Below are 18,635 nucleotides of genomic sequence, written 5' to 3'. Positions count from 1 at the left end.
GGGACCCGCGTCCCGCCTTGTGCCCCGCGAGGAGCCGGCGCTGGGCACACGGGGACAGGAGGGGCAGGCACGGCCACGGCAGCGACCCCGCCGCGGCGGTACCGCCGCTCCCGCCTCAGGGCTGGGAGCGGCCCCGACAGCCGCCTCCCCTCAGCCCCTCACGGGCTCCAACCCCTCGGCCCGCGCGGCCCCTCAGCGCGCACTCGCGGCCCCGCCCGGGCGCTGCGCAGGCGCCGTGCGCTCCCGCGGCGTCCCCCTCCCCGCGGCGGGGCGGGCGGTGACGTCAGCAGCGGCGGCCATTACACGGTGCGGAGCGAGGAGCGGCAGCGCTGCCGCAGCCGGAGCGCCCCGGGCCGGCCCCGTCCCTGAGCCCCGCGCCCGCCGCCCGCCCGCCCTGACGCGTCGCGGCCGCCGCCGCTGTGGGGAGCGCGGATCGCAGGGGCCCGCGGGGCGGTGCGGCAGCAGCAGCCGGTGAGGAGGAGGAGGAGGGAGAAGAAGAGGAGGAGGAGGGGGAGAGCGGGATGGAGGAGAAGGTCTTCACCAAGGAGCTCGACCAGTGGGTGGAGCAGCTCAACGAGTGCAAGCAGCTCTCCGAGGGGCAGGTGAAGAGCCTCTGCGAGAAGGTGAGGGGCTGCGGGGCCGGGCGGGGAGCTGGGGCGGGGGAGGCGGCGGGCGGCCGGGCGGGGGGTGCCCGGGCGGGCCGGGGGCGATGCGGGGGCCGGGCCGGGAGGGGAGCGGGGCCGGGAGCGATCCGGGAGCCGCTCCGGGCTCGCGGCGGCCGCTCGGCGCTGCCGGAGCCGCGGCCCCGCCTCCCGCCCGCTCAGCGCCTCCTAAAATGGCGCCGCGGCCGCGATGGATCCTCGGGAGAGACCCCCGAGAGACCCCCCGGGTGAAACGGGAAATCACCCCCCGGAGCGAGAGGGAGCACAATGGAAATAAAAGCTTGCGGTGATCGGGTGGAAATCACACGCCTTAAAGAGCTGCTGCTTTGATTTTTTTTTTTCTTTTTGTGTTTTTCATGATATGAATAAGCACCGATACGTTTATAGCTCATTGAAAAATAAACTGGCATCAGGGCTTTGGTTTCTCTGAATGAGGTTCTGGATTTCATGGAATTCACAGAATAAACGTTCGAGATCCTGTATAACTGGATGTGTTTTTAAGGTGATGGATGGGAAACATTGGAACTCGGATGTTACAGAGCGCTGTGTTGATTCAGGCATTTGTGGCACAGAAAGGTTGTAAAGCCAGCCCAGGATAGATTGGTTGCCTTTTGGAAATTCAAGAAAAATTTTGTTCTGGTAGCATCCATATGCATTTTCCAATTGGATTCTAATTCTAGGTGTAACTTAATAGCTGAGTTGTTTTTTTTTTTTAACTGAGGGTTTTGTGTATTCTTACATTCCTAGACTGAAGGATGGAATATTTGTGAATTGTGTGGGAACTGGACATTAAGGAATACGTGGATCACTGTACTAAAGTTCTAAAGAAGCCTCCGTACTTGCCACAGAAAGTAGTTAGAATATTTTAAATTTGGAATCATGCCTTCAAATACTACACCATGTTGTTTTTGAAGCAAATTGTTTCCAGAGGACTGTCTATGAACCTAATAAAGAACTTTTGGCCAGACGGGTTCTTGCTCCAGTACAGATTTTAGTTCACTTGTATTCCAGCAACTCAACATTTTTTCCGTTTGATCCAGGCTGTGTATTTTAAACGGTGCTGCGAGCAAGTGGCAATGTCACTGCCTGGATGTTTCCATGTGCTTCTCCAATGACAGTGGTCCAGCTTCTTCCTTGTATTGCTTTGTTTGAGAGGCGAGTGTGTCACTTGCCATCATCTATAAACTGAAGGGTGCAGAGTCCTGAATCCCACAGGAGTGGGGGTGTTTTGGGGGGCTGGATGGTAACTTGCAGGACCATGAGGGATATACAAGAAGCTTTCAGTTCATGGGGGTTTTGGTTCAGTGAGGAGCAGGCATGCCACTAGAAATTCCTTACAGAGGATACAGTAGTCCCAGTCATCATTGTTGCACGAGATGACGTTTTCATTTTTTCCCAGTGAAGAATGGAAATGAGCTTTATTTGTGGATAAATGTGTAATGCTCATCACCAAGCTAATGGTAAAGGAGAAAAGAAAGTTGCGTGTCCACCTGCTGGGTGTTGACATGAGAGACCAGGAGAATGTTTGAGAGAAATCTACCTGAAAAATATCATTTAGTAGCAACCTTCAGGTTGTCTCAAGTCGGGTGTCTGTGAGCAGGTCCAGACCAAAGGTGGCTGTTCTCTGGATAGTGGGATGGAGTTCCCTGCGTGTGCCGGGTGTGGGCTCAACACTGTGCAGAGAACAGCCACAGCCTGGGGATGTTACAGAAAGGTGATTTGTTGCTGGTAACTACAGATGGATTTACTGGGACTCTCTGCTCAGAGTAGTTTAGTTTCTACATGGTTGCTGATGCAGGGAATTGGAAGCAGGCCCTTGACGTCTGAGTTTTCCATCAGGTTGTCTCTGCCCCTCAAGTGGGAAGCTGTGACTGTGGAAGCAGGGCATGAGCCGAGTTCTGCACCTTCCTGCTGAGGGACAGCACCTGCTTTAAAGTGTTTCCATGTCTCCAGCACTGACTCTCAGAAACTTCACTGAGTTGTGCTTCGTTTGGACTATTTAAGTAGTTTCATGGATGTAATCACACCAAAAGGTGGTTTTTCCACAAATAGCTTAATGTCTTAAGGGCAATGCCAAATATAGCTCGTGTTCCAAGGGACAGTAAAGACCCTACTGGGTATGAACTGTTGTTCTTCACCACATTTCATTGTAGCTAGGGCTAGTTAAAATAAACAAATAAAAAATATCTTTGTGAGAGCTTTTCCCCTATAACATGTGGATGGGGTGATCTCCCTGACTAGTATTTCTTGATCTGCTGGGGCTTCATGTGTGCAGTGTGGTGCCTGTGTAATGAGAACAAGCCTAAGGGCTCTCTTGTATTTCAGTATTGATACCTGAAGAACATAACAGCATTTTATGAGCATGATAATTAAGTGTGGCCTTTTGTGCATCCCAGTTACTGTCTTGGTGCATCTTACATCAGCCATGGTTACCTGGGTGATGGTGGTGGTGGGAACTGGGCAGAAATGTCTTTGAAATCTGGGAGTAATTTGTAACCGTGAATAATACATAATACGTTCACAGATGATTTGAAATAATATCAACCTCTGAGTGGCAGCTAAATTATTCTGGGCTTAATACATGCTGTGTGTTTAATGTTGCATCAGTTGAGTGACCGACTGTGTGTGCTTTGCTTCAGCATTTAAGTGCAAGTTCTGAAAAAGTGGTCAAAATATGTCCAGTATAGTTCACTGTTACATGTCAGCAGTGTTTGTCCTCTTAACACTGAGTTGTTTATTGACAGAGGAGAAAGGAAGTCCTTTATTGCCAGGTGAGGGTTTTTCCACTGGCCATTTTGAATGAAAGGATGCTGGTTTGGAATTTCTTTTCCATACATTGTGAGGGTAGAGGGAAATGGTGTTGCCTCGTCACTGGTGTATAGATGGCCTTTATGACAGGAGGTTGGGGGTGTGGTGCATTGCTCAGGAAGGTGGGATGACAGTCTAAAAATGCACAAAGGAATGAGTTGAATTTGTGGATAGTTTCCTTTGGTTACTGCAGAAGGGATCTAGTGCAGGTGGAGGCAGAGGTGTCAGAGTGTCTCCCCTGGAAACGCTAGTTTGTGATTAACTGGGTTTGAGCACAGCATCAGGTTTTTAGAGAGAGAGGACAGTTTGGTCATATAGCTGTGTAAAGTGTTCAGGGCTCTTGAATTACTGGTGAAATGCCTCTGAATGGGCAGTGCTGCTAGCCAAAATATTTTTAAACTAAACAAAGGGCTGATACTGGGAAAGGCATTCAAGAAACTTTGATTCAGGCTTTGTCTCCTGCAGTTTTTGATCTGTAACAATGATCTTGGTTACATATGCTTTTTGATTTGTCATCAGTGCTAATTTTCATAGAATAAATACGTTTCTGGGCCATACTGTTCTCTGGTATGTACCTTGTTCATGGTGTATTTTTCTGATTTTTTTTTTTCCTGTTGCAGAATTTTGAATTTGTTTAACACCTGATATTCCAAGTTAGATTTTCTCTAACCAAACAGGCTTGTACCTACTGCAGCTGTATGAGCTGCTCCAACTCGTGTAGCTTATGTTGAGTGCCTTAGTTCTGAGAGGGCAAGTATATTAGTGGTGAAGCTTTCTTTTGGGTCAAGAAAAGCCTCTGCAATCAAAGTTCAGTTCCTCCAGTGCGTAGGACTGGCATGTTTTGTGGATCTCACTCCTGTGTTTTAAGCTGAGTTGTCTGCCCAACTTCTTTTTCAGACAGAGGCACATGCTCCCTTCTGCCTCCTCTGCTGTTCAGGAGTCACCTTTCTTAGCTGATTATTTTTGGCCAGAAGTGAATGTTTTAAACTGTCTCCAGCTGCATTTGCAAGGGCTTTTCCATTAGCTAGCTTCCCATATCCATCACGTATAACTGTTCTTCAGACTAAGATGTTTGTGAAAATTATTGTTCCTGTCTGAACTTGCTGTAGATCAACCAAAAACCCTGCCCCAGCAGAATTCCCTGGTAGTGAGATTATCTGTGTGGTGGGCTGTGCAGCGGGCAAGGCGTGTGTCCCTCCACCCTGGCCCTGGCACAAGAGGAAGGTACAGCACTGCACTTCTGCCTTGCTCCTGCACTGGCTTCTGGATTCTCTACCAAGGGAACCCTTCACCTGCTGCCAGTGGCAGGAGGGCCCCTCTGGAGCTGTTCAGGGGGCTCTGGGAGACCAGAGGTTGGTTTAGAGCTCCTTCACTGCTGCTTTGTGAAACATCCCCAGGGGCCAAGTCATTGATGGGGGTTATGTAGTTACACCTTCCATCTCTGAAGAGTTACAAGTGTAGTGTACAGAGCCTCTTGTAACATTTTAATAACTCTGGTTTCCATTATTCCAGAACATTTTCACCAAAGAAGTCAATCCTTTTACTCCCAGTGTTCTGGTTTGTTGTTGATTTTTTTTTTTTTGTTTTGTGGTGGTTGATAATATAAAATGGAAATTCTTTAAACAGAAGGCATTTGAAGTGTCAGCCTTCCGGTCTTCTCACCTAGTTCTGATTATACTCACAACACCTTGATGTGCATGTGAAAATTTAGTCTTGTGTGTGCCAGTGATTGTAGCATCAGCAGCTTTCTGCTTTTTTTCAGTTCTAGTAAATTCTATAAAAATTGAATTGCGCTGGTGGTGAGGTGCTTTGGTTTTGGCTTTTTGGTTTTTAATTACAGCATTAGTTGTGATCAAATAGGAGTGAGAGATATTTGGGTTGTTTTGGGGATAGCTTAAGCTAACAGAAGTAAGCACTCCTAAGTCAGAGCAAGTTCCTATTTGAAAATACCTTCCAGTGCTGGTTAGCTCTGAAGTACCTCTCTTGGGTTTTAACACACGAGCCTGCCCCATCCTCCATCTGGTGTTCTGACTGCACCTCCACCATCACTGTGCCAAGCTGTGGTTGGAGTTGTTGGAGCAAAAGAGTTGAAAACCTTTTGAGTTCATTGTATGAAGCTGGACTTGTGGATATCAGGCACAACTAGTTTGGAAATGGCTTTAGCCTGTTTCTTTTTTTTACAACTGGAATGATTCAAAATGAATACAGCTTGTTCTACAGATGGGACTGAAAGCAGTGTAAGTGGTCAGCTTCTACATTACTGCCCTGGCTGTGTTTCTTGGAAGTCCCATGAGGAGAGGAAGGCATCTGGATTTCCCAAGCTATGTGGCCCCCTATGTTTTGAAAAAGCTTTTCTAGACTTTTTTTAAAAATTTAAAATTAAACACGCTAAGATCTTTTATATGAAGCAAAATAAGGACATTGAATTTTTTCAGAGAAGCTCCTTCCTTCAACTACTGATTGTTAAATAGCAGTTCCCCTTTCCTTCTCTTATATCTGCATCTGAGGGAAAGAATATTCCATCAGTTAACACTGAGTTTGTAAGACTGCTACCGATTTTTCCAAATGGAAGTGTTGAGGGGACTATCAGGGCTACAAGTGGTGTCAGTATTACTTTGTAATACAAAGGCATACAGGGTTATTTGGCAGAAGTTCAGTGCTTGCATGCTTTCTTGTAGACCTTCTAGAATTGACAGGAGATAAAGGAAGGTGGTTATCTCAATCTTAGCTGCAGTACTGGCATTGGGATTGCTCTTCTGGCTGGCTAATGTCTTGTATTTAAACTGGTCTGTCTTTGAACCAAACAGAAGAGACGAGAACTGAATGTTTAGATGCTCGTCAGAACCGGAGAGAAAGCAGATCTGTCATCTTCTGTTTCAGTCCTGGCAAAAGAGTATTTTGCTGCTGTGACTTCTCTGTGGATGGAAATCCTGGTTTTACTTACTTTGGAATACTAAATAATTAAATGTCAGCGGGGAGCTTTGTATTTTAATTTTGTTCCTACTTATACATTCACATTGAACTCCTTAGTGGATTGCCAAGTTCAGCAGAAATCAGTTCCCCATTTGTGTCGTGTGTAATCTGGCTGCTGCCATGGCTTCTTCACAGAAGGGTGATATTGGAGGCTTCATTTACCTAGTTTTGTTTAAAATGTCAGACAGTGAATGAAAATACCTTTTGTTTTAAAAATGAGCCCACTTTTTGTTGGAACACGTTCTCTTTCCTCCTCAAGTAAAGGGGTGATGGGGGGAAACCCTTAAATTGAAAAGCGTGGACTCTGCAGAAGAACTTGCTGACTGTAATGGATGACTTTGCTTGGGACTGGAATCTCTTCCAGGTCATGATGTTTGGCCAGCTAAGACCAGTATTCATCCCAATTAGCTGATCACTGTGCCTTTAGTCACATCCTGTGCACCTTGGCCACAGGAAATCATGGGTGTGGTCGAAGGCTTCGATCTCATCAAAATGTCTTTGTGGTAACTCCCAATAACTATTTGTCTGGGTTACTGTGGATGCCTCTCATCACACACTTTACTAGACAACGTGGTGGGCTGCAGGTGTGAATTCTGGTCTGCCAGGAGTGACACTTCACCATCTGCAGCCATGGCTTTGGAACTGTGTTGTCTAATTAAAAGAATGGTTGTATTTCCTTTACTGAGTTAGTGGTGATCTTTGGTAAGTGCTTCATAGTGCTGCTTCGAGCATTGATTTACAAGTCTACACAGACACACTGGTGTTCACTGTTTGATTTAGGTCTTGTTATTTTTCTTTTATGTGCCCCAGAGTTTTTCAGGGTAGGTAATTGGGCTGAGTTGTCAGAGCTCCTGCTACAATGTAGGGACCTAAGAAGGGGCTGGAGTAATAAGAAATATCTGGTATGTTCTGGAAACACAGAGGAATTTGGTTGCAGATTAATTCAGAGGATTTTGCAGAAATGGATCACTTGAAATTAATTCTCTGAGACAAGGTTGAGGTACTCTGCTCAAGAGGGAAACTTGCTTATCCTCGGTGTAGCGAGAGTTGAGAAAGAAAGAAAAGGATGGATTATGGCTTTTGTGGCACTTACAACTCTGAGCCTTAATTTGTGGCATAGAGGGTAAAATTATATATAGGGAACAGGGGAAATAAGAGAGATGTCTGCATACACACAACCCCTGCATGTTATGAAATATGTTGTGAGGGTCTGAAAATCATACTGTAATAACTTTAGTAGTCATGCATTTTTTTAAATTCTCATCCATGGCTGTTCATTCACTTGGATCTTGCATTGTCTTAAAACAATGAAGCTGATCTTTGTGTTTTAAGAACAGTGCTTTGCATAGATGTGCTTTGTAAACAGAGGCACCCAAACAGTGTGGTACTGTTCCACTGGCCCTTTAGATGCTGTGCAGCAGGCCAGGAACAGTTTAATTCTAAACCACTAGGGTTTAGGTATTTTTATGCAGTGCTACTTGCTTTGCAATAAAGTGAAAATGCGCTGTTTTCTTGTGTGTTTAAACCAATATTGGTTTTATTCCTGTTATGCTTTGGGATCATACAAGTTGTCTTTTTACAATGTCAGCAAAATGGCTGAGCAAGCCAGTATCAAGTCAGAATGAACTCCAGTTGCTGTGACTAAGCTGAAGTGTATTTGATGTGCTTATTGTGTGAACTTTGAGATTGTTCTAAGTAAAATACGTGACTTTCCACCTCAACAGTAGTGTTGTGACACCATTGCACTTGGTTCTTATGTTCTTCTTGTGCAACTGTGTTGCACAGCCACATGGTTTTTTGCATTAGACTTTATTGATGCTTGGATGTAAAATCAGCATTTACCAGCTTGAAGTAATTGTGTTCTTTTCATCTTAGTCTGTATCTGTTTGCACTTGATTTTGAAATCTGAGAAAAAATAGTTGGACTGATTTGGAGTTAGGGTCTTACAACTGTAATGTAGCAGATTGTTGGTAACAAGTTTTTGCTTAAGTTAATTAATCTCTAAGTTGTAGAATATCACCACAAGTCAAACTTCTGTGGTGTGGGGTACTTACAAGGGTTGAAGGTGTACAGAAATAATGCTAAGAATTGTTAAGAACTGAAAAAAGGCTGAAATACAAAAGAATAAGTGTCCAAGAAAAATCTGTTTCAGAATTGTATAGTTGTTTGTCCTGATGATAGACAACAAAACCTGGACATATCAAGATGTTGATGTCAAAATACTGCAGTGTGTTGCACTGTTATCCTTTGTGGCAATAAGTCACTGAGTTTTTGAAGTTCAAGGGGTTGTGGGTGTGCTTCTTTCTCTCTCTTAGTTCACCTTTGTGAGATGGTTGGATCAGTTGCTTTCTGCCTTGTGCTGAAGGATACTGAAGATTGCTCTGCTGCTTCCTCTCCATGAGGAAGTGCAGGAGAGCTGCTGGTGGGAAGTCCATTTGTTGGAGGGGAGGATGGGCAGGGAGGGAGTTGTGTGATGTGGCTGAGTAAGTAGCATCATCATGGATCTGGCAAAAGGATCAATAAAGAGGGAGTGGAACTAGGTGAGGTTGCACAGGGTGGTGTGATCCAGTACGAGGTCAGGGGCACAGAGAGTGCAGTGGTGTTGTTAGTGATCACTTCCCTTTGTGAAACTGGAGTCTTCCATGTGCTGCTGTTTTACCAACCTGTGTTCCTTCCATAGGAATGAATGTGGAAATTTGGTTTGGTTGATGGACTGCTTGTTGGTGGCTTGTTTTCAGGATGTTACTTTTCCCATGTTCAGCTCTGCCAAACCTCTTTTCTGGAGTGCTTAATCACTTTTATATGTGCCACTCTTAATGTTGTGGGACATAAAGCTGTAAATGGACTAAGCAGTTAGTAACACAGTATTGCATGAAACTGGTTTTAGAACATGGAGATATTGGAATCCCTGCACCAGCATTCCTCCACTGCAGGATTTAAATAGAGATTGCTGTTCTGCAAGTTGACCTGGAACAGTCTTTTTCCATCAGAGTAGCTGTCTGAGTTATCTACGTGTTTGGTCACGTGAGTATCTGAGTGATTTAATATTTCAGAAACCAAGGAAGCAACAACTCCATGGCTGAGAAGTTCTGCCATTCTCATCTCAGTCAGCACAAACGCTGCATACCTTTGATGAAAAATGAATGCTGCATTCTTTGTGCAGTGCTTAGAAAATACGGTGGTAGAAGCAGTCTAATTAAAGAGTAGGGTTTTTTATTGGGGTGCTATAAGCATCTGTAAGATTCTCTGTCAAAAGGATAATTAAGCTGGCTAAAGCTTCTGAATGTAAGAGCGTATTAGAAGAGGCTAAAGCTGTTAAAACACCTTCAAAACATCCGGTGAGTGTCACTGCATTAAAATGAACTTAAGTCAGGCTATCTTAAAATAAATCTACACTTTTAGCATCTACCACAAGCCAGCAATGACCTATCTTTAGTAGGAGGCACAGCACGAGTGGAAACTGTCATAGGGGGGTTGACTTCTGTTGTAAATATGTCAGTAAATGCGTCTGCAGAGTGGTTCCAGCCTGGGCTGGGGCTGGGGCATCTCAAGCTCTGTGCTGTGCAGGGTGCTGAACCACGCTGCATTCTTCCATTTCTTTGCAGTGTTCAGTGAAACATTTCATGTTCCATCTCATGAACCTCCATTATTAAACTGTTTGGTGCTTCTGTTTGAAGTGGTGACCATGGTGGTCAGCCAGGATGATGTGAGGGGACAGAGAGACCGCTTTTGGGTGGGAGAGTCAGCCACTGTCTTGTGATACCTTGGGTTATAGAACAGAATACAGTTTTTTGTCATTCTGAATAGGATCACTGAGGGTTGAAAAGCAGGGAAATCTTTGTTAGATGGTAACTTGTAAACTTGTTACTATTTATATTTCTAATACCTTCTTGATTTAGAAAATTATTGTGGCATGTGTCTGGTGACTGTTCTGAGAACAAACTGTAACAACTCTTTGGCTATTTTAAAATTACCTTTCTGATGCTATATTTAGCCTGTGCTGCTTCATACAAATTGCCTTTGTGTGCAAGTTTTATGTACGAAATTCTGTGGGGAAAAAATGGTGATGACAAAGATGTTTCCCAGTTTTGATTTATAAGGACACAACTTGATGTTATTAGTCTGTGTTTAAACACAAAACTTGTTGAGAGAGCTTGTGCAGGTAATTACCTGCTCTGTAATTGCTGCTACCAGTGAGGGCTTATGTTCTCATTCTGCTTCATGTAGGACTCACTGCCTTTGTGGGTGAGTTGGTGTCTGTGCAGACGGATGTCAAGATGTTGGTAGTGTTTTAGCTGTGTCTTAAGTTTGGGCTTTTGGAGGACGTTGGCAGGATTTTTAGATTTAATTTTTCCAAATACTTACAAACCTTTTTAAGTTCCAGCAATGATGATAATTTTTTTTTATGTTTTTGTAGACAGTTTGAAGTTTCACTGAAGTTGGAAATTACCTCTGAAATACCATTCTCAAGGAGAGAAAACCCCCACCAAACCAAATTTCTGTTGCTAATACAGGGCTGCATAAAGCAAAATATTATTTTAAGTAAAGGGAAACTCTTATCTCAAATGCCTCAGAAAAGGAAGGGACAAGAGTTCCTAAAGAGAGCAGGTAGTAGAGAGCAGGAAGTGGTAGAGTGTGCTTTGAATAAAATGACTGTTCATAGACAAACTCACAATGAATGTGTTTTTGTTTTGTAGGCTAAAGAAATTTTGACAAAAGAATCTAATGTACAAGAAGTGCGATGTCCAGTCACAGTCTGTGGAGATGTCCACGGACAATTTCACGACCTCATGGAACTTTTCAGAATTGGAGGCAAATCACCAGACACAAACTATTTGTTTATGGGGGACTATGTTGACAGAGGCTATTATTCAGTGGAAACAGTCACATTGCTTGTAGCTCTTAAGGTAACTTTTCTTCTCAGCTGCACAGTTCTGTATAAACATATATAATTACTCTGCTGACTACACTTAATATCTATTATGATTTTCACTATGCTGGTATTAGAGGTACACAATCTGACATGTTGGCTGTCTTTAGTTTTCTAAGTCACTCCTTAAAATAAATTCATGTTCGATGCAAGCCTGAGCTTTATCTAAAATGAGTACTTTTTACTTGCCTAAGTAGCAGTCTTTAAGAATTTGCTGAGAGAGATCAGCTTAATGCACAGTTGTACTGAAGTCCACTAGTAATACTAAATATAATTTGTAATTAATCCCAGAAATATTTGGCAGTTAAAAATTATTCCTTTTTTTCTCAAAGGCTATAGGTGAACCTTAATCTTAAGAAGGGCTTGGTTTTAATTGCTTTATTGATGGGGATTAAGGGGTGCAAATTGTGGTTTTGGGAAGCCACACGTGTTTTGATGCCTCTCCCATGCACTGTTGTGTTCAGGTCCGTTACCGTGAACGTATCACAATTCTCCGAGGGAACCACGAAAGCAGGCAAATCACACAAGTATATGGGTTCTATGATGAATGTTTAAGAAAATACGGAAATGCAAATGTTTGGAAATACTTCACAGACCTTTTTGATTACCTGCCTCTAACTGCCTTGGTGGATGGCCAGGTATGTTGACATTTGCCAGAGTTAAATGTTGTTGGTTGTAAAGAGAGCTCCTAACGCTGCATTCTGTCGGCTCTCAGCTGTAAAGGAATCTCGTGCAGATTTTCTCCTAATCATTTATTCTAAACCATTATAATTGCACTCATTAAATAAATAAACTTCATATGTCTGAACTCCTGCAGATTTTCTGTCTACATGGTGGCCTCTCTCCATCGATAGATACACTGGATCACATCAGAGCACTTGATCGCTTGCAGGAAGTTCCCCACGAGGTACTGAAAAATCATTTTCTAAACCAATGAGTTTCATGATTCAGCATGTATTGGGTGGTTGGGTTCACAGGCTGAAAATGAAATTCAGATCCAGCTTAGCAATAAGAAAGTGCCTGTCTTCCTGTTCTGGGTTTTTGAAGGAAAGGTGAGGGACACCTGCCTAAAGAAAGAAACATATTAAGTCTCAAAGTGTTGCTGCAACAAGTTGTGTGGGAGGGGAGTGTGTGCAAGTTCTTTGTGGGCTTTTTTGGTATTTTGTACTTCACCTCTGAAACATCTTCTGCATCTCTTACAGGGTCCAATGTGTGACTTGCTATGGTCAGATCCAGATGATCGTGGTGGCTGGGGAATTTCTCCTCGAGGTGCAGGTTATACATTTGGACAGGATATTTCAGAAACCTTTAACCATGCCAATGGCCTTACGTTGGTTTCAAGAGCTCATCAGTTGGTAATGGAGGTGAGCAGGACATCCTGTGTGTTCCAACCTTGAATTCTGTGCCTGGTCCATTCTCTGTGTGCCAGAGGTGTGCACGTGCTGCTGTCACAACTGATGGTCCAGCTGAGAGTCTTCCAGAAACTTGACCTTGGCAGTATTGATGTGCAGTTACTGAAAGAGCTTCTCAGTTTGATAGTGGGATAACCTTTATTTTGGCCTTTTCTTCTGAAAATTTACAGTAATGTCCCAAACCAGGCTTTTTGTACTAGATGTGGCATTGCTTTCTGTGTAGATAAAAAGGTTCTTAAATATGTGTTCCTTGAAAAAAGATGTTTTTTTTCTTTTTATCCTACATGAGTGCTTTTGTTGTCAGTCTGTGGTTATCTCTGGCAGTTCAGATCCTTAAATGTATGTCTGGATTCTGGTTTTGGTGATCACAGCTGAAGGTTCAGAGTAGATTGTGTGCTTCAGAATTGCTGTTTTAACTTTCTAACACTAATGCAATGGCAAATTCTCGCTGCTTTGTTTTGTTTTTTTTTTTTAATGTTTAACTCATATCTACTAGTAAGAAGCAACCTGTGAAGGCCAAAATTCCTTTTTCTCTCCAGAAGTGAAATAAAGACATGGCCTTACCCTTATTTAAAATGGGGTGCCACAAGTGCCACTTAGGGCTTTGCACATTAAAAATTCGATGAGTAGTCAGGTGGTTACATGGGGTACAAAAGTGAACTTGACTGTCATAATTCTTTTTTCTCCCTCTCCAGGGGTATAACTGGTGCCATGATCGGAATGTAGTAACAATTTTCAGTGCTCCAAACTATTGTTACCGTTGTGGCAACCAGGCTGCAATTATGGAACTTGATGATACTCTAAAATACTCCTTGTAAGTATGTTTAAAAACGAGAATTATATTGCCTGTGGTTTTAAGATAGTTGTTGTAGCAAGTTATTTAATTATTGTGTTAAGGTATGGGGTTTTTTTTCCTCCTCTATGCTTTTTGGAGGTGGAGTGAGTGTGGTATTGTTGGGTTAGTCACATTTAAAGTCTTGGAGTCAAATATCTGGGACAATTTTTGAGATCTTCTCTGTCAGATTAAAGTGAGACTCCTCGTTTTTGTTTTGTATAACTAATTGGAGTTTAATGAATTACTACAGAGCTACGTGATTTGAGAGTAGGAGTAGTTTGTCACATCTGAGGTAATGCCCTCCTGTAGGTCTAGGCCAAGAGACTTTTGGAATCTTTGAATTCTTCAGATGTTGGGATGTCAGCTTTTTAAGTGAGGTTTCTAATTAACTACCACAGCAACAACTTCACTAGTAAATGGGGGAAAAGCTTAGTGTAAACTGACCTCTTTGACAATTACTGGAGACTTTAACTTTCTAAATATATGTTAATGTTTAACCAGTTTGAGTCTTAAAGCTAAAATTAATCTCTCTCCAGACCTTTTAGTAAGAGGAGTTTTAAATGTGGGGATTATAAGTACATACTGATAGAAGGGGTGGAAGAGGTTGAACGCTTGGTCTACAGGACTTCAGTTGGGTGGTAAAACTTGGAAAGACTTACCTGGGGTAAACCACTGCTGCTGTAACTCGGGGCTGGAAGGTACCTGAGTGGAAGCTGAGCCCTGGTGTCCTCACTGCTGTGTGCTCTCAGTTTGCAGTTCGACCCGGCGCCGCGCAGAGGGGAACCGCATGTGACCCGCCGCACCCCAGACTACTTCCTGTAAAGAGATTTTAGACCTGTACAGTATTGCCATGAACCATATGTTGACCTAAAGAAAATGGGAAGAGCAACAGTAACTCCAAAGTGTCAGAAAATATTTAACATTCAAACTTTGTTTTCACATGGACCAAAAGACGTGCCATATTCAAATACAAAGCCTCTTGTCGTCAACAACTGTGACCACTTTAGAATGAACCAGTTCATTGCATGCTGAAGCAACATTGTTGGTCAAGAAACCAGTTTCTGGCATAGCGCTATTTGTAGTTACTTTTGCTTTCTCTGAGAGACTGCAAATAATAAGATGTAGACATTAACACCTCGTGAATACATTTAACTTTCCATTTAGCTATAGCTTTATTCAGCATGACTGTAGATAAGGGTAGCAGCAAACAATCATTGAAGCTTAAAGAACATTTTTAAAATAAGTACCAAGGCCTCATATTTGTTCTGAAACTGTTTGTTTGTTTTATTTTCAGGGAATACTGTTTAATTTAATTGTATTGATTTTTTTTTTGTCTGCACTCAGTTCCCTTTTCCACTCTGCCCTACCATATTGTCCCTTGTAATTGTCCAAGGATAGTGAATTACTTTGAACAGAACTGTTTTTTTCTGTAAAACAATTGTTACTGCAGGACAGAGCTGCAGTGTTTTTCATAATAAACTTGTGAACTAAGTATGGAAAAATGTCAAAATCCTAATTGCATCTCAGGTCAACTGTGGTTTAATAAACTAACATGTAGCTGGATGGGTTTTATAAACTTGCATAGAAATTTCCACCTTAAGTAACTAAAACTGAGGTGATCTGGAGTGTGCTGGAAAACTCTGACCTTTTGAATCCTGGGCCTGTGTCTTGCAGCTGAGAACAGCTCACTGGTTACTCACATGTTGCTCTTTCCCTCTTGGTGCTCTACTGAAATACTCAAAAATGGAAGAATATAGGATCACTTAATTGATTGTGTGGCTTATTTTCAAGTGTAAATCTAAGTTTGAGTCATTTACAATGTAGGTGCTAATACTTAAAATCATTTTTCTGAAAAACTTAAGAATAAAACCAGTTTTCTAAATATTAAAGGAAACAACGTGAAGTTTAGTACTACGTGTATTGCCCAAGCTTCTATTCTGAAAAATAGTGGTATGTGGTTTATGTTAACTTCTGTTCAAATATTTCCTTTCTACTAACTTGTTTCAGAATTAGAATCCCAATTTGATAATTTTGTTCAAAACAGAAATTCAAATTTTTTGCCTTCTTAAAGCTTGTGCTTCAAACTTCTTGGGCATGTTGAAAAGACACACTGGGCTGTTGGTTTTATGGAGGACTCTTAATATTCATATTGTTTGAGACTTTAAATTTTTTGGGCACAATGTAGATTCTGTAATAACATGGAGATTTGTTTTCTACTGCTTGTTTCTAAGGGAATGCACTGAAACTTTGCAGATTTCCAACCCACCTGGAGGCCTGGTCTTAGCCATGCTTTTTGGGGCTTTCTTGCTTTTCTGAAAAGCTGAAGGCCCACTTAATTCTTTACCTTGCAAAAAAGGTGCTGCATTTCACAGTGTTCCTTCATCCCCTTTCAGAAAGGCTCAAGGGGTTGCTTTTCCTTCAGCAGAATCTCAGCCTCGTGTCATAGGTTGGGTTCCAAATGGCTGCTGGGGAGCTCAGTCTGCTGCAGTTTGATCTCTTGCAGGAAGAAGTGCATGCTAAAAATAAGTGCATCTGAAGTGGCTTTTTTTAGTATATTGGGAGCTTTTGCTTTGATTGCTGTTGAAAACCAATCCTTTGCCTGTGGAGAGCAGTTCACGTTCCATTCCTGTCACTTGCCATTCCCTGTGTTTGTGTAGATAGAACTGTGCTTTCATTGACACCATTCCTTCAAGAGGAATGTCTTTGCCCTATTTTCTGTTTTCCTTGTTGCTTTAATTGGCGTGACTCATCTGCTCTGAGCCCCTTCCTTGCTTCAGTTTCTGTACACAAATCCAAGTGCTTGTTAGTAAAGTCCATGGACAATGTTGGAGTCACTCCAGTTTTTGTGCTTTCCCCAAATTACGCTGTGAGGGTCTGTGTGAAGATTCCATTGAGAAAACCACGTTGTGAGCAAAAACTGGTTACCCTGCTGGAGTACTAACCAGCTAAAAGTGTGTTGGCAAGATTCAAGAGGAGAAAGAAAACTTCAAATGTCAGTAATTGGTGTTTGATTTATTGGTAGCTGATCCATTAGTTCACCTGAGCAAGGCTTCCTTCACTTCAGCCTGTGAGGACACTGGCTGCAGAGAAAGGAGCATGATTAGGGTTTGTCCTTGTTCTGGAGATCAGGGGTGATGTTTCCTCTGTCATGACAAAGACTGATGAATTCCAAGAAATTCACAATAGTAGCTGAGAATCCCAGATTGTGGTAGTTCAGTGTTCAAGCAGGAATGTTACACCCAGGGCTGACACTGGGGTTTAGATTTGAGAATGAAATTACTTTTCTGTGAACCACTTTAAAGACTTTCTCCTTCTTCTTTCTCAGAACTTGGCCAGAGCCAGGAGAATCCTGGTGGACAGAGGGGGGGTGGGTTTTGGGTTTTCCCTGTTGTGTTTTGCTTTAGACATGTGGCCATATCAGCTGGAAGTGAGCACCCTGCACTGGTGGAGGCCTGTCCTGAACTAAGGGGCCATTAAATCAAGAGACCAAATCACACTCCTACACAGGAAAACATTTAAGTAATTTTGCTTTTGAAAGGAAAAATGAGACAGATTTGAAGTGCGTGGATTTGCCGGGGTTTTTTCCCCCTTCGCCCTCTTTCTGCCCCTTTCTTCTGCCTCTTCCCACCCTGTGCTTTGCTCCCTTTGATCCCTGGGGATCGGGGCTGGCTGCTGCCAACAGCCCCTGCTCGTCTGTGACTGAGCTGCCTCTGGAGAGGGATGTTTTTCCAAGGTAACCAGTGTCTGTGACTGTCACCTCCTGCTCATGTATGATTGTTTCCAGCTGCTGATGCTTCCATACACACTCAGTATCCCAAGTGCTTGGGCAGTGTTACCTGGTTTAGGTCTCTTATAATACCTTGGAAAGATACTGGATACATGGGAGAGGGAAGACAGAGCCTTGCCTCCTTCTTCCCACGTGTCTGGGTGGTAACAGAACAAATTCTGCCCTGGGGAAAAGGTGGTGAGGGGAGACCCCTCTGCTGAAAGCTGGGACATTTCACCTGCCTGTATCTTAGTCTGCTTACTGTCAAAATCCATCTGGAAATAGAGAAAAAACTGCTGAGAGCTGCCAATCCATGTTCCATGAGAGGGGAGTTTGTTTTTGTAGTAGTCAACTGAAATACTGAAAGGCATTTTCATAAAGCAGTTGTAGGTTAAGAGCCTGGGACAAAGTCTTTGACAATTTAAAAATTCAGCCTGAGTCTTAAAGGTAAAGAATTTCCTCCTGTACAAGACAAAACCAACCTTGTTACTCAAGGGCTGGGTTTATTTTGGGCCTTTTTTTCATAGTTCGATAAACACATTCATCTGTTTTTCCCCCTCTCACCCCTTTGTTTCCTTAGTAATACTGGAGTGCAGTTCCTGCTGTTGGAGAAGCTGTGACCTCAGGAGGGGGCTGAAGGATAAATGTTCATTCAGGAAAAATGGTCTGTAAGAAGAGGCAAGTGCGATCACAGCTTTGAATTTCAGATTAAATACTTCTCCAAGTTCAGTGAGTTGAAGGTGTGGCCCCACTCCCCACCTCCTTATGTACCTGTCACACACTCATTTATCACTTGAGTTGCTGCCTGTTTTCTCTGAATGCAGAGCACTCATTGAAACTCGAGGTGTGTTTTAGAGGTTGTTGCCTAAGTTAAAGCAAATTTTACCCAAGAGGAGTGGCTTTTTAGTGTTCCATGGTTTTTGGCAGCCATGTACATGGTTTCCACGAGCTTGGATTTTGGAGCCAAATGCAAGCAACGATTTTTGAAGCCCTGTAGAAGGCATTGGGTGCCTTCTGTGTGCTACAGCAATCTCAACACGGAGTATTGGTGCTCTGCAAGTTCAGGAGAAGGTTGGAAACAGGTAGAGAGCCAAGTAAAAGTCACACTGGGCTGTATAAAAATCTTTCAGTACCCATGAACACACCAGCAAAGCCCTGCAGAGTCAGCAGTTCATGAGTCAGCCTTCTGTGGTTTTACAAAAAGTTATTTCAGTGCTCTAATTCATTTGGCTGTGCTCCTTTTTGGATG

General features: G+C 43.0%; 1 protein-coding gene across 1 annotated transcript; it reads left to right on the top strand.

Moving 5' to 3' along the window:
- The first annotated feature begins 290 nt into the window (after positions 1–290).
- On the top strand, positions 291–18,119 carry PPP2CA (protein phosphatase 2 catalytic subunit alpha). Its single transcript, XM_027747629.2, has 8 exons — positions 291–623; positions 11,141–11,350; positions 11,838–12,011; positions 12,191–12,280; positions 12,576–12,737; positions 13,481–13,599; positions 14,370–14,438; positions 17,967–18,119. The coding sequence occupies exons 1-8, from the start codon at positions 522–524 to the stop codon at positions 18,004–18,006; spliced, it is 966 nt and encodes a 321-aa protein (XP_027603430.1). The 5' UTR covers positions 291–521; the 3' UTR covers positions 18,007–18,119.
- The last annotated feature ends 516 nt before the right edge of the window (positions 18,120–18,635 follow it).

Source organism: Pipra filicauda, unplaced genomic scaffold, assembly GCF_003945595.2.
Source record: "Pipra filicauda isolate LSUMZ 115617 unplaced genomic scaffold, ASM394559v2 scaffold89_size2521313_pilon, whole genome shotgun sequence".
Taxonomy (NCBI): Eukaryota; Metazoa; Chordata; class Aves; order Passeriformes; family Pipridae; genus Pipra; species Pipra filicauda.
The sequence above is the reverse complement of the archived record's forward strand: the minus strand, read 5'-3'. Positions and strand labels throughout refer to the sequence as shown.